A 13764-nucleotide genomic window follows, 5' to 3' on the forward strand; every position below is an offset into this window, starting at 1 on the left:
TATGCATTTGGAATATTGACTATTAGGGATAGTCAATATGGCTTTGTATGTGAGAAATCAGATTTCACTAACTTGACTGAATTTTACGAAGTGATAATAAAAAGATTGATGAAAGCTGAGCAGTAGACATCGACAAAATGGACTTCAGCAAAGCATTCAACAAGGTTCAGTATGGTAGACTGGTTAGTAAGATCACATGGAATCCAAGGGGAGTTAGCCAATTGGATATAAAATTGGCTCAAAGGTAAGAGATAGAGGGTGTTGGGAGAAGGTTGCTTTTTGGACTGGAGGCCTGTGACCAGCAGTGTGCCACACGAATCACTGTTCGGTCCACTGCTGTTCATCATTTGTATAAATGATTTGGATGTGAATATAGGAGGCATGATTAGTAAGTTTGCAGATGACTCAAAATAGGTAGGGTAATGGACAGTTAAGAAGATAATTCCAGGATACAATGGGACCCAGATCAGATAGGCCAATGGGCCGAGGAGTGGTAGATTAAATCTAATTTGGATAAATGTGAGGTGTTGCATTTGGTAAGGCAATCAGAGCAGGATTAATACAGTTAATGGTAGGGCCCTGGGGAGTGTTGCTGAACAAGAAAACTTAAGGTTGCAGATGCATAGTTCCTTTAAAGTAGAGTTGCAAGTAGATAGGATGGTGAAGATTGCATTTGGCACACTTACCATTATTGGTCTAAACATTGAGTATAGGAGTTGAGACGTCATGTTGTGGTTGTACAGAACTTTGGTGACAGTCAAGATTAGAGTGGTGCTGGAATAGCACAGCAGGTCAGGCGGCATCCGAGAAGCAGAAAAATTGAAGTTTCGGGCAAAAGCCCTTCTTCAGAGAATTTCCTGCTCCTCGGATGCTGCCTGACCTGCTGTGCTTTTCCAGCACTACTCTAATCTTGACTCTAATCTGCAGCATCTGCAGTACTCACCTTTGCCCAGAACTTTGGTGAGGCCACTTCCAGAGTAGTGTACAATTCTGCTCATCCTTCTACAGGAAGGATATTGTTAAATTTGAGAGGGTGCAGAAAAGATTAACAAAGATGTTTCCAAGGCTGGAGAGTTTGAGTTTCTGGGACATGCTGAATAGGCTGGGGCTTTTTCCCTGGAGTATCGGAAACTGAGGCGTAACTTTATAGAGGTTTGTAAAATCCTGGATAGGGTGAATAGTCAAGGTTTTTTTTGAGGTTGGGGAAAATCAAAACAAGAGGGCATAGGTTTAAAGTGAGAGGGACAAGATTGAGAAAGGAACTGAGGGGTAACATTTTCACACAGAGGGTGGTCTGCGTATGGAATGAGCTGCCAGAAAAAGTCATAAAGACAGAAATAACTACTACAATTTAAATCAGATTCTCCGCAGTATGGGAACAGGCCCTTCAGCACAACAATATGCAGTAGTGAGTAAAGTGGGTTCTTTCTTGGTTATATGTTTTTAGAGATATGTCTCTTGATTAAACTTAAAATATAAGCCATAACTATTAATTTAACCTGGAGCATTGTTTGTAGAGGAATAAGACGTTGTTATTTTCTGGATCTGTAGATTATGAAGGAGCAAAAAGGCCTTTAATACAATGATATGTACTTCTTGACAGATGTGGGAGTTTTAAGAGAGTTTAAGGGTTACTGTGGATTATATCTGTCATAAATGCTGTTGGCTTTGAATTTTATCAGATCGAATGGATCGGTTGGAGAGACAGTTAGAAGCAATGAGGAATTTGCAACAGCAACAGTATGTGATGGATGGCAGTTATAGGAAGGGGGGAAAGTCTCAGATACAGTCACATAGATGGGTTAACTCCAGGAAAGGTAACAGAGGTAGGCAGCTGGTGCAGGAGTCTTTTGTGGATATACCCATTTCAAACAGGTATGCTGTTTTGGAAAATGTAGGGGGTGATGGATTCCCAGGAGAATGTAGCATGAACAGCCAAGTTTCTGGTATTTAGACTGGCTCTAATGCAACAAGGGGTATGTCGGGTTCCAACAGATCAATTGTGTTAAGGGATTCTCTAGTCCGAGTACAGACAGATGTTTCTGTGGCCATCAGCAAAAAAGCAGAATGGTGTGTTGTTTCCCTGGTGCCAGGATCAAGAATATCTCAGAGAGGGTGCAGAATGTTCTCATGGGGGAGAGGGACCAGCAGGAGATCATTGTCCACATTGGAACCAACGACATAGGAAGGGAGAAGGTTGAGATTCTGAAGGGAGATTACAGAGAGTTAGGCAGAAATTTAAAAAGCAAGTCCTCAAGAGTAGTAATATCTGGATTACTCCCAGTGCTACGAGCTAGGGAGGGCAGGAATAGGAGGATAGAGCAGATGAATGCATGGCTGAGGAGCTGGTGTATGGGAGAAGGATTCACATTTTTGGATCACTGGAATTTCTTTTGGGGTAGAAGTGACCTGTACAAGAAGGATGGATTGCAAATAAATTGGAAGGGGACTAATATACTGGCAGGGAAATTTGCTAGAGCTGCTCGGGAGGATTTAAACTAGTAAGGTGGGGGGGTGGGACCCAGGGAGATAGTGAGGAAAGAGATCAATCTGAAACTGGTACAGTTGAAAACAGAAGCGAGTCAAACAGGGCAGGCAGGACTAATAAATTAAACTCCATTTATTTCAATGCATTGGCCTAACAGGGAAGGCAGATGAACTCAGGGCATGGTTAGGAACATGGGACTGGGATATCATAGCAATTATGGAAACATGGCTCAGGGATGGACAAGACTGGCAGCTTATTGTTCCAGGATACAAATGCTACAGGAAGAATAGAAAGGGAAGCAAGAGTGGGAGTGGGGAGTGACATTTTTGATAAGGAATAGCAGTACAGCGGTGCTGAGGAAGGATATTCTTGGAAATACATCCAGGGCAGTTATTTGGGTGGAACTGAGCAATAAGAAAGGGATGATCACCTTATTGGGATTGTATTTTAGACCCCTTAATAGTCAGAGGGAAATTGAGAAACAAACTTGTAAGGAGATCTCAACCATCTTTAAGAATAATAGGGTGGTTATGGTATGGGATTTTAACTTTCCAAACATAGACTGGGACTGCCATAGTGTTAAGGGTTTAGATGCAGAGGAATTTGTTAAGTGTGTGCAAGACGGTGGGCGGCACAGTGGCACAGTGGTTAGCACTGCTGCCTCACAGCGCCAGAGACCCGGGTTCAATTCCCGCCTCAGGCGACTGACTGTGTGGAGTTTGCACATTCTCCCCGTGTCTGCGTGGGTTTCCTCCGGGTGCTCCGGTTTCCTCCCACAATCCAAAGATGAGCAGGTTAGGTGAATTGGCCGTGCTAAATTGCGCGTAGTGTTAGGTAAGGGGTAACGCTTCGGCGGGTCGGTGTGGACTTGTTGGGCCGAAGGGCCTGTTTCCACACTGTAATGTAATCTAATCTAATCTAAAAAAGACAGTTTTCTGATTCAGTATGTGGATGTACCTACTGGAGAAGGTGCAAAACTTGACCTACTCTTGGGAAATGAGGTGTCAGTGGGGGAGCACTTTGGGGCCAGCAACAGTAGTCTTGTTAGATTTAAAATAGTGATGGAAAAGGATAGACCAGATCTAAGAGATGAAGTTCTAAATTGGAGAAAGGCCAATTTTGATAGTATTAGGCATGAACTTTTGAAAGCTGATTGGAGGCAGATGTTCGCAGGTAAAGGGACGGCCAGAAAATGGGAAGTCTTCAGAAATGAGATAGCGAGAATCCAGAGAAAGTATATTCCTGTTAGGGTGAAATAAAAGGCTGGTAGGTATAGGGAATGCTGGATGACTAAAGAAATTGAGGGATTGGTTAAGAAAAAGAAGGAAGCATATGTAAGGTATAGACAGGATAGATTGAGTGAATCCTTAGAAGAGTATAAAGGCAGTAAGAGCATATTTAAGAGGGAAATCAGGAGGGCAAAAAGGGAACATGAAATAGCTTTGGCAAATAGAATTAAGGAGAATCCAAAGAGAATCCAAATATATAAAGGACAAAAAGGTAGCGAGGGAGAGAATAGGGCCCCTCAAAGATCAGCAAGGCGGCCTTGTGTGTAGCCGCTGAAAATGGGGGAGGTACTAAATGGGTATTTTGCATCAGTATTTACTGTGAAAAGGATATCGAAGATATAGACTGCAGGGAAATAGACGGTGACATCTTGCAAAATGACCATATTACAAAGGAGGAAGTGCTGGATGTCTTGAAACACATAAAGGTGGATAAATCCCCAGGACCTGATCAGGTGTACCCTAGAATTCTGTGGGAAGTTAGAGAAATGATTGCCGGGCCTTTTGCTGAGATATTTGTATCATCGATAGTCACAGGTTAGGTGCCAGAAAACTGGAGGTTGGCTAACGTGGTGTCACTGTTTAAGAAGGATGATAAGGACAAACCAGGGAATTACAGACCAGTGAGCCTGATGTCGGTGGTGGGCAAGTTGTTGGAGGAAATCCTGAGGGACAGGATGTACATGTAATTGGAAAGGCAAGGACTGATTAGGGATAGTCAACATGGTTTTGTGCATGGGAAATCATGCCTCACAAACTTGATTGAGTTTTCTGAGAAAGTAGCAAAGAGGATTGATGAGGGCAGAGCGGTAGATGTGATCTATATGGACTTCAGTAAGGCGTTCGACAAGGTTCCCCATGGGAGACTGATTAGCAAGGTTAGATCTCACAGAATACAGGGAGAACTCACCATTTGGATACAGAACTGGCTCAAAGGTAGAAGACAGAGGGTGGTGGTGGAGGGTTGTTTTTCAGACTGGAGGCCTGTGACCAGTGGAGTGCCACAAGGATCGGTGCTGGGTCCTCTACTTTTTGTCATTTACATAAATGATTTGGATGCGAGCATAAGAGATACAGTTAGTAAGTTTGCAGATGATGTCAAAATTGGAGGTGTGGTGGTCAGCGAAGAGGGTTACCTCAGATTATAACAGGATCTTGACCAGATGGGCCAATGGGCTGAGAAGTGGCAGATGGAGTTTAATTCAGATAAATATGAGGTGCTGATTTTGGGAAAGCAAATCTTAGGAGGACTTATACACTTATGGTAAGGTCCTAGGGAGTGTTGCTGAACAAGGAGACCTTGGAGTGCAGGTTCAAAGCTCCTTGAAAGTAGAGTTGCAGGTAGATAGGATAGTGAAGAAGGCATTTGGTATGCTTTCCTTTATATGTCAGAGTATTAAATACAGGAGTTGGGATATCTGGTTGGCATGGATGGGTTAGACCAAAGGGTCTGTTTCCATGCTATATATCTCTATGACTCTATGATAAGTTTATTAACATAAACAGATGATGTCAAACTTGAGTCACTTCTCATTGGAATGTATTGGGTAGCTTTTTCTTTTTGTGCTGACAGTTCTATTGCATTTGTACCTTTGTCTGAATAGATTTAAAGCTTTTTGATCTGAGAATCATAGAATCCTTTAGGTGTGGAAGCAGGCCATTTGGCCCATTGAGTCCACACTGACCCTTCGAAGAGCAGTCAAACCAGACCTACCACTCCCTCATCTTACCCCAGCATTTCCCATACTTAATCCACCGAGCCTGCACATTCCTGGCTACTATGGGCAATTTAACATGGCCAATCCACCTAACACGCACACCTTTGGACTGTGGGAGGAAACCAGAGCAAACCCACGCAGGCACAGGGAGAACATGAGAATTCCACACAGTCATCCGAAGATGGAATTGACCCCGGGTCCCTGACGCTGAGAGGCAACAGTGCTAACCACTGAGTCATTATGCCACCCTAAACTATGGAGACCCTTCGTCCCTGGGTGATTTTCGTACTTCTGTACATCTTCTGGGAATAACCTATTCTTTTACAGATGTAACATGGCTGGGCATTGCTTGTGCTTGCGAGGATCTCTTGTTTTACAGCACCTACACTGATGCCTTGTTTCTTTTGTTTGGCCTACTCTTTATCCTGTGCTTTTTACATGTGTCTTTAGCATGTTGAGACCAAAAATGAATGAATTTTGTTGATCTCCTGTAATAACAATGTTCCTCTCGTCTTAGGATTTGTCTATGATTCTTTCTGTTTCCAGGCCAATTCGAGTAGCTTTCTTCAAAGTCAGGAAATTCTCTTCAGTAATTCCAGCAACAATTCTATCTCGAATGAATTCTGACTTCAAAGCTTCATTGTTACAGCTTTCTTCTTAGCTTTAGACCTGATAAATGAAATGATTTACTGATTCCCCTGGATGATACTGAAATCTTCTGTTAAATTTTGCTCATTCAAAAATTTTGTTTGCACTCACATTAAAGTAATTGCCAAAAGCTTGAAGACATTCTTCAAAAGTATCTTCTTTTACATTTTTTTTCAATTTATAGCCTCACCCATTGAAGGTCCTACTGAATGCAATAATGTATTTATTTTTTCACCTTTCGATTTAGCACTTAAGTTAGATGAATTCCATAATTTAAGAATTATTATTTCCAAGATGTCCAATTCTAGGTTCTATTTGAACCATCTCTGAAATGAAATCTCTATAATTGTGTTATTTCTGCTGTCATCTATTCCTACTGTGATTATTTATTTTTTGGAAAGCTTATAAAGTCTAAAGCAACTTAATGCTTCTCTATTATCTTTCCCTTGATGACTTCTGTAAGGTGTAATGCAGTTTAATTTTCATTGTTTTGAAATTTTTCACTTATGCAATCTAACATTATCTGTACTTAAAATGTTTAATTCTGTTAAATTGTAATTCTATAAAATTATAATGTTTACTATGCAGGAACTTTCTTTTTTTTAGTCAAGATGGACGTTTTTGGTGTTCTGCAGGCAAAGTGGATGAATTCCCATCTTCCACGGTCTAATAAGCGATGTTTGTTCTTTTTCACAACTTCCATGAGTAAAGCTTGCATCTGCAGCTTCAATGAAGTCTTGCCACCTCCCTTGCTCTTATCGCAGTCACGGAAATCTTCAAATTATCTTCCACTATATTCTATTCTCTTTAATTTTTATGTTTCTCTTTTATTAACTTTATTATACTTTGTGATGTTCTCAATATAAATTACTTCCATGGCCTTGATTCCTTGATTCCCCTATGGTTCATGGTGTCCATTTCCAGTGGCTGAATGACAAAATTATTCACTTAAAGAGAGGAACAAAACAATTGTTTTAATGTATCCTTTCATGGAATATGGATGTTGTTGGCACATTTGGTGCACATCCTTCATTGCCCTTAAACTGGCTTATGCGGCTATTTCAGAGGACAACGAAAAGCTGTGGATCTGGAGTTACATATAGTTCTGGTCAGAAATGGATGTCTGATTTCCTTCCCAAAAACACATTACTGAACTGGTGGTGGTTTTTACAACAATCATTGGTTGAATTATGACCACCATTACTGAGGCAAGTATTCAGTTCTAGATATTTATCACGGAATTTTAGTTCCACCAGCTGCTGTAATGGTGTTTGGGACCAATGTCTGCACAGTATAAGTGTGAACTTCTGGATGACTAGTTTAGTTGTACTACCAGGAGATCATCATCTCCCCTATGATCATGCGAAATGTGCTGAGTGTAGACTTACAGAAGTAGCAATGGAAATGCTTGGAAAGTGTGAGATAGAAAGACAAAAAAATGTGCATGTGATATAATGCACTATCATTGGATAGAAAGATGGGAGATTTTACTATATTAGAAGCTACTGCACAAGTACAAGCTCCGATTATTAGATTACGACCAGCAGCCTGACAACATTGCACAGTTAAACAGTTTATATTGTAATAAGCAGAATAGGATACTGAGAAGACCGTAACACAAGTGGTTTTATGTTAACTGAATGATATTCCTCAGCATTTCAATTTAGCAATGTACTCTCCATTAAATGCCAGTTTAGAAATTGATTTTTTTAATTCAAAATGTTTCCTTCTCCCAACAGAAAGCTGACCTTGCTGTTGCTCCATTGACGATCACCTATGCCCGTGAGAAGGTCATTGATTTTTCTAAACCCTTCATGACACTGGGGATCAGTATTTTGTACCGAAAATCAAATGGAACAAACGCTGGTGTCTTCTCCTTCCTGAATCCTCTCTCTCCAGATATCTGGATGTATATCTTATTGGCATACCTCGGTGTGAGTTGTGTGCTATTTGTCATAGCCAGGTAAGGTATGGATAATATTAGCTTTGTGTCATTGTGATTGTAAAATTCGCACTTTGCAATTTTCTAAGAGAAAATCAACCAGCAATGTGTATCAAGGCATATTCACTTCCTGTTTGAAAGTTGCTGCACCTTAGTTTTATCATAAAATAAATAACTAATGCAGAAAAATATGATTAGAAGTCCCAAATTTATACTTTTGGAGACACATGGCAAACATTGGTCTTAGTACCTTGTTCAATTGATTTCTGATTGCATGGAAGGTCAGGAAAATCCTATGTTCAATTTCAGGAGACATTGGAGCATTTGATCATTAGTGATATAATTGAATGGAACTACATGGAATTTACAGCCCAAATGCAAATCATTTGGCCCAAGAGGTTTATTCTGGCACTTATACTCATCCTAACCTAATTAATTTCAATTATATTGAGGAGTTGCTTTCAATGAACTAGTTGTTTGTACTTGATGGAATTCAAACAATCCATCCGAATTAGCATAATTAGTCAACTCTCTTCAAAGGAAACTAATTGGCCTCAACTGTGCGACTATTATATGCATTCAATGTGCCTTGCAACCAGAGGCGCTTGTAGCACAGTTGTAATATTCTTACTCCAGAGCCAGGAGGTCTTGATTCAGTACATGCAATAACATCATTGATTTGAAGAAGACTAATCCTTGTAATCCCAATTCCCTCAACGTACAACCAATTGTTTCATATTTTGAATCACTGTAGTCTCACTGATTGGATATTTGATGGACACTGATTAAGCAAGTTGGGGTATATCAAAGTTTGATTATGTAAGAAATAGTTACAATCAATTCTCAGCAATGTCAAGGATATTAAGTTTCCATTGTCCTCATTGGGCGGCACGGTGGCACAATGGCACAGTGGTTAGCATTGCTGCCTCACAGTGCCAGAGACCCGGGTTCAATTCCTGCCTCAGGCAACTGTCTGTTTGCACATTCTCCCCGTGTCTGCGTGGGTTTCCTCTGGGTGCTCCGGTTTCCTCCCACAGTCCAAAAAGAAATGTGCAGGTTAGGTGAATTGACCATGCTAAAATTGCCCATATTGTTAGGTGAAGGGGTAAATGTAGGGGAATGGGTCTTGCGTGGGTTGCACTTCGGAGGGTCGGTGTGGACTTGTTGGGCCGAAGGGCCTGTTTCCACACTGTAAGTAATCTAATCTAATCATTAGGGACAGAACTTTCCATATTCCCATGATAGTCGTCAAAGTGACATGTGAGTTTGACTATTTAGATGCCCAAATAATAAGAACACTGAAGACTGAATGAATGTACTGATGAAAATGAAGTTTGAATCTATAATATTTTGGCATTCTTTCTCAGAGAAGATAGCCACAAAATTATTTACTTTCCCCCTTTGTGTCTGATAGTAATGTTTGCAATTTATTTTTTGCAGTACTCGGAAGCCTATGATATTTGTGGATTATAATACACCAATATTTGATTCAGTCAGTGAAAATGGTTAGCAATGGAGAACATCATAAGCTAGACCAAGTATTTCTCAATTAATTGATCAGCTGTCTAAATTGACAATGAGGAAGTGGACACTCATGTTCTTGACAACTGAAATGATCATCAATAAGTTGTAGGGTTCATCAGATTCTTTCAGAAATGTTTTCTAAATTGTTTTTTGGTTGCATACACTCCAATTTTAATTTTTGTTTCTCTTTGAACGTAAATCAGAGAATACGATCTTTCTCAATAATTCCATTTTATTTTTATCAGTGAATCCCACAGAATTATTATAACCTACATTCAATCTGGCCTGTCCATGTTAATACCATAGTCATCAAATCATACAGCATCGAAACCGACTTTTTGGTCCAACCAGTCCATTCTGACCCTAATCCCAAACTATACTCGTCCCACCTGCCTGTGCTTGCCCATATCTCTCCAAATATTCCTTATTCACAGCTAGAAAAATTCCCAGTGTTCATTCTGTTCCTGTAAATCTGTATTACTCTTTCTATCTACCCTTTTCATAAAAATTGTCAAGGTCTCTACTTCAAACACAAATTCTGGTCATGCAGTTCACATCCTCTCAACCAGCTGAGGGAAAAAAAAGATTAGTTCTCTACCATAAATATTTCACGTTTAATCTTATATTTTTGTCCCCTTGTTGTAGACCAAGCAGTCATTCTGTTTCATTTACTTTCTCCCATATTTTCATGACTTTAAACACCTTTATCAAACCACCTTTTTTATCTTCTGTGTTCTAATGAAAGCAACTCCAAAGCAAAAGAAAAAGGGTTTTGAGTTTACATTTTTTATTGTGAGGTTACTCTTCACTTTCTGATTTGGAAGCCGCTGAATTGTTCAATTAGAGGAAAAGTACCAGTGAAATAATGATAATTAAATAGTTCAGCATATGAGAGACTGGCATGCCTGAAGCAATGCTAGCAGGGGTGAACACATGTTAGGCTCAACATACCAAAAGGTAACTGGGCTATATTTGAAACACATTTAACCTATGCCTCATTTGAAACCATAATAACCATCAGACACCCCAAGTGAAGGGGGTATAGCTGCCCATTCACTTGATTTTCAATGAATAGGCAAGACTTAAAAGAAAAACCCTTTGGGTTTATCCTTTGTCCTCTCTTCTTAACACATTGATTCATATTGGTATAAAACTTCATGACTATCAGCTGCTATCTGCATCTCACCATGTGGTTGTTCTTTATATATGAACTTGGTCAGTGTATGTTTGGGAAGGGACATGAGGATAAAGGTGCTCAGTGGGGTCCTCATTGTATTCCACGCATTATTCTATCCACAACTAATATCAACACAGACATATACTTTGCAACAGATTGATAGTCAAATATTTAAAGCATTTTTTGGTGTTGTACTCTGTTGTATATGGTTCTGAAAGGGTTAATATGAAGAGTGTCAAAAGCACTATCTACTTTTAGACGGTCATATAAATTTGTGGGCAGAACAGCTAAGGATCTCAAGGAGATGAGACACAACATCTGGTTCTCCTCAAAATCCATGTAACAATGTCGAACATATGAATGTAACCCATGACAAGTTGTTAATTTGCACTCAACTATATCTTGTTAACTCTTCCAAAACTACCCATTACAGACCAGAACAAAATCCCAAAATGTATTAAGAAGATAGCCTAGACACTAATTTTTTTCTTATATTCAAGGCAAGTGCAATTCGATTTGTCATTCAACCAGATTTGAAGCAAAACATGCTTTATTCATAAGCTATAGTTAAAATACAACAAAAAGAAAGAAGAAATTAGAATAACCTAAATCTACTGGAAAACTTAACGGAATAATAAGTTATTTAATTACTAGATAGTAACTATTCCAATATAGTAACATCCCATTAACACACCCTTGGCAAAGGCAAATTAAGTAAAAATAGATTGTCTCACATGTAATTCCAGCAGCAGGAAGAGACCCTCAGCTTTTAGCTGTAAAAGAGAATGGGAAAACAGCTTCCACATCCAGCTTCTAGATCCCAGCAGCAACTGCTGATGAAAAACTAAAACTAAAAATCCTGGCTTGCGCCCACCCATTCAGGCTGGTTCTCTTGTTCCAACTTTAAGAAAAAAGCAAGACCTCACAAGGTCTTTCCTTTATTGGATTCAAATAAATAACTCGGCATCTCTGTTTTAAAACCATTGTTCATAAATAAAAATATCAGGACAAAATAGACCTCTTAAAGCCATATCTCATCACTGGCCAAGAAGGGCTTATCCTTCATCACACAAACCCAAGATGGTCCTGTAGTTTGCTGCACTTAAAGACGACGGTAGCACAAATTCTCATCATTAGCAGCAGCTCATACAATATAAAAAACAGACACACCCATACAACACTCCCTTTCTACTGATGCAAGTGCTGAATGTAATTGTGACACAGAGTTGACAGAGGAAACTAATTCAGCAAAGACCACAGGATGTTCAGAATTTATAGGTCTCAGTTCTGGGGGACAGCATTGTAGCTACCAATTGTTGAGGGCAGTTTAATCATCTTTTTAATGAACCGAAAGCAAGTTATCAAAGGTAAAACTTCAAAGTGCTTTTAACGTATACACTGAAATACTAATAGTTTTAACTGTTCAACATCTGTATGGATCAGGATTAATAGTTAACAACATAATGGACACCTTAACTATTAAGGATTCTTGCAAGCTCACCCTTAATATGTAGAATAGTTGGGCAAGCTGTGCTGCCGATCTCTTTTTTTTTCTCTGAAAGAGTTCAATTTATCAGGGATGAAAGTGTGGTAGTCAAAAGTACAAAAACAGAAATTGCTGGAAAAGCTCAGCAGGGCTGGCAGCACCTGTGGAGTGAAATCAGAGTTAACATTTCAGTTCAAGTGACCCTTCTTCAGAACTCAGGGTGAGCTTTTTCAGTAATTTCTGGTTTTGTCTCTAATTTACAGCACCTGCATTTCTTTCGGTTCTTATTTAGTCAAAAATACTCCCAGGTTCACCTGAATTTCTTCCTTTTGCTACCATTATTGGCTGTCTCTGACAGGGTATTCTGTTTGTGTCCAATTTAATAATTACATAGGGATTTATATTAAGGCAGATGACAAAGCTGGTGATGGGAACTACTGTAAATGGTGTGACCATCTCATACCATTCAAATCAAAAGCACAAAAAAGAGCAGAATAAAGGTACTCAAATTGAAATAAATTAAACAAAATTAATTAGAAGACTGGTTGAAGTTAATAATCTGAATTTCAATAGTGTATTATTTGTGTACCCTGATTGAAATAGCTCTATTTTTACCTTACATTGCCGCCTAACTGCGGTAGTGCTTATTTTTTTCCCGTACCCATGTTGTATGTGCGCAGGTGTGAGACACAGTAAAAGACACAAGGTGCATGAATCTTTATTCAAATTCCCACCACCAGGAAGAAAGGAAACACCCGAGTGGCCAGTGACAAGCAGTGCCCTTCACATCAAAGGGCAATGCTGCGTGATCAAACAGTGAAGGGGAAGGCAGGGATTAAATCAAAATAGAATTGGATGGGGAAATAATGCACTCAACTCCCCACAGTGCCCACCTCTCCCTGAACAGCTTTGAAATAGCTCTTAACTAAATATAATAAACTTGTTTAAAACCTCTCACCTCTGTGATCTGGAGAAACGAAAATTCAAATGGTCCAGTTTATAATAATGTCAAAGGATTATTGCAAAGGGATTTAAAAACAAATCATACTTGGGATGTGGGACTTGCTGGCTGCCCATCCCTAGGTGCCCTTGAGAAGATGGTGGTGTGCTGCCTCTTGGGACAGCTGCAATATATTTGGTGTAGCTACACTCACAATGACATTATTGTGACATTCCAGTATTTTTATCTAGTGACATGCACACAGTGATATATTTCCAAATTAGGGTGATTTGTAGCTTGGAGGGAAATATGTAGGTGGTGGTGTTCCCATCTGCTGCCCTGTCCTTCTAGATGGTAATTATCATGGATTTGGAAAGTACAGTCTAAGGAGCCTTGGTGAATTTCTGCAGTGCATCTTGTGGATGGTCCACACTGCTGCTACTGAACACTGGTGGTGAAGGGAGGGGCTGCTTGTGGATGTACAGCTAATCAAGTGGGCTGCTTTGTCCTGGGTGGTATCAAGTTTCTTGAGTGCTGTTGGAGTTGCACCAATTC

At 39.7% G+C, this 13764-nt stretch overlaps 1 protein-coding gene across 1 annotated transcript in view; it reads left to right on the forward strand.

Annotated features, from left to right (window-relative positions):
• LOC122563391 (glutamate receptor ionotropic, kainate 3-like) overlaps positions 1-13764 on the forward strand; it is a 562582-nt gene that overhangs the window by 376480 nt on the left and 172338 nt on the right. Inside the window, exon 12 of the mRNA XM_043717129.1 lies at positions 7880-8103. Coding sequence (XP_043573064.1) covers positions 7880-8103 — 224 coding nt within the window. The remainder of the gene's footprint in view (positions 1-7879; positions 8104-13764) is intronic.

This window comes from Chiloscyllium plagiosum, chromosome 27, assembly GCF_004010195.1.
Source record: "Chiloscyllium plagiosum isolate BGI_BamShark_2017 chromosome 27, ASM401019v2, whole genome shotgun sequence".
In the NCBI taxonomy this organism is placed as follows: Eukaryota; Metazoa; Chordata; class Chondrichthyes; order Orectolobiformes; family Hemiscylliidae; genus Chiloscyllium; species Chiloscyllium plagiosum.